Here is a 476-nt window from a genome sequence, read left to right on the forward strand (position 1 = left end):
TCTAGGACCCAGCTGCGGTCGTCGGGTTTGTGGCTGGAAGCGAATCCCTGACACTTCTCTCCTTCCTGTGTGAATGGGGCCAATTGTCGGGCGCCTCTTCCCCGAGCTGCCCCACGCCATGCCCAGCGCCCTGCCCAGCAGCTGCCTTTCCTCTGCCGCGGGACTGAACTAGCCATGCTTGCCTCATGTGGAGGGCAAAGTTGCGCCGGGGAACTTGTGAGCCTGCGGTGAAAGGTAACCAGCCCTACGGGGGGTGCAGCAGGGCTCCCCCAAAGTCTCCCGCCCGAAGGGCCCAATCGTCCGGTGCTCCCTCGCCCCTGCTGCTCCGGGCCGGGGGCTCCTCCTGGGACCGGGTGCTGAGCACGGCTCGGCTCCTCATGTTTCGACTGGGGCAACCGATGAGGCGTTGGGGCCAGGGAGTGCCCGCCAAGGGACCCATCTAGTAGAGAAGAGAACGAGCACTGGGCTCTCGTGCT

General features: G+C 65.5%; 1 protein-coding gene across 2 annotated transcripts in view; it reads left to right on the forward strand.

The window, feature by feature from the left end:
- The window catches only part of Amotl1 (angiomotin like 1), a 130083-nt gene that overhangs the window by 24177 nt on the left and 105430 nt on the right, over window positions 1-476 (forward strand). Inside the window, exon 1 of one of the 2 annotated variants that reach the window (XM_010633654.2) lies at window positions 7-234. The exons of the other annotated variant lie outside the window; for it this stretch is intronic. Coding sequence (XP_010631956.1) covers window positions 186-234 — 49 coding nt within the window. The 5' untranslated portion in view covers window positions 7-185. Of the gene's footprint in view, window positions 1-6; window positions 235-476 lie in introns of those variants that run through there. 2 annotated transcript variants of the gene reach the window in all.

The sequence above is a fragment of the Fukomys damarensis genome, unplaced genomic scaffold (assembly GCF_012274545.1).
Source record: "Fukomys damarensis isolate Sample0158 unplaced genomic scaffold, DMR_v1.0_HiC HiC_scaffold_16, whole genome shotgun sequence".
NCBI classification, from domain to species: domain Eukaryota; kingdom Metazoa; phylum Chordata; class Mammalia; order Rodentia; family Bathyergidae; genus Fukomys; species Fukomys damarensis.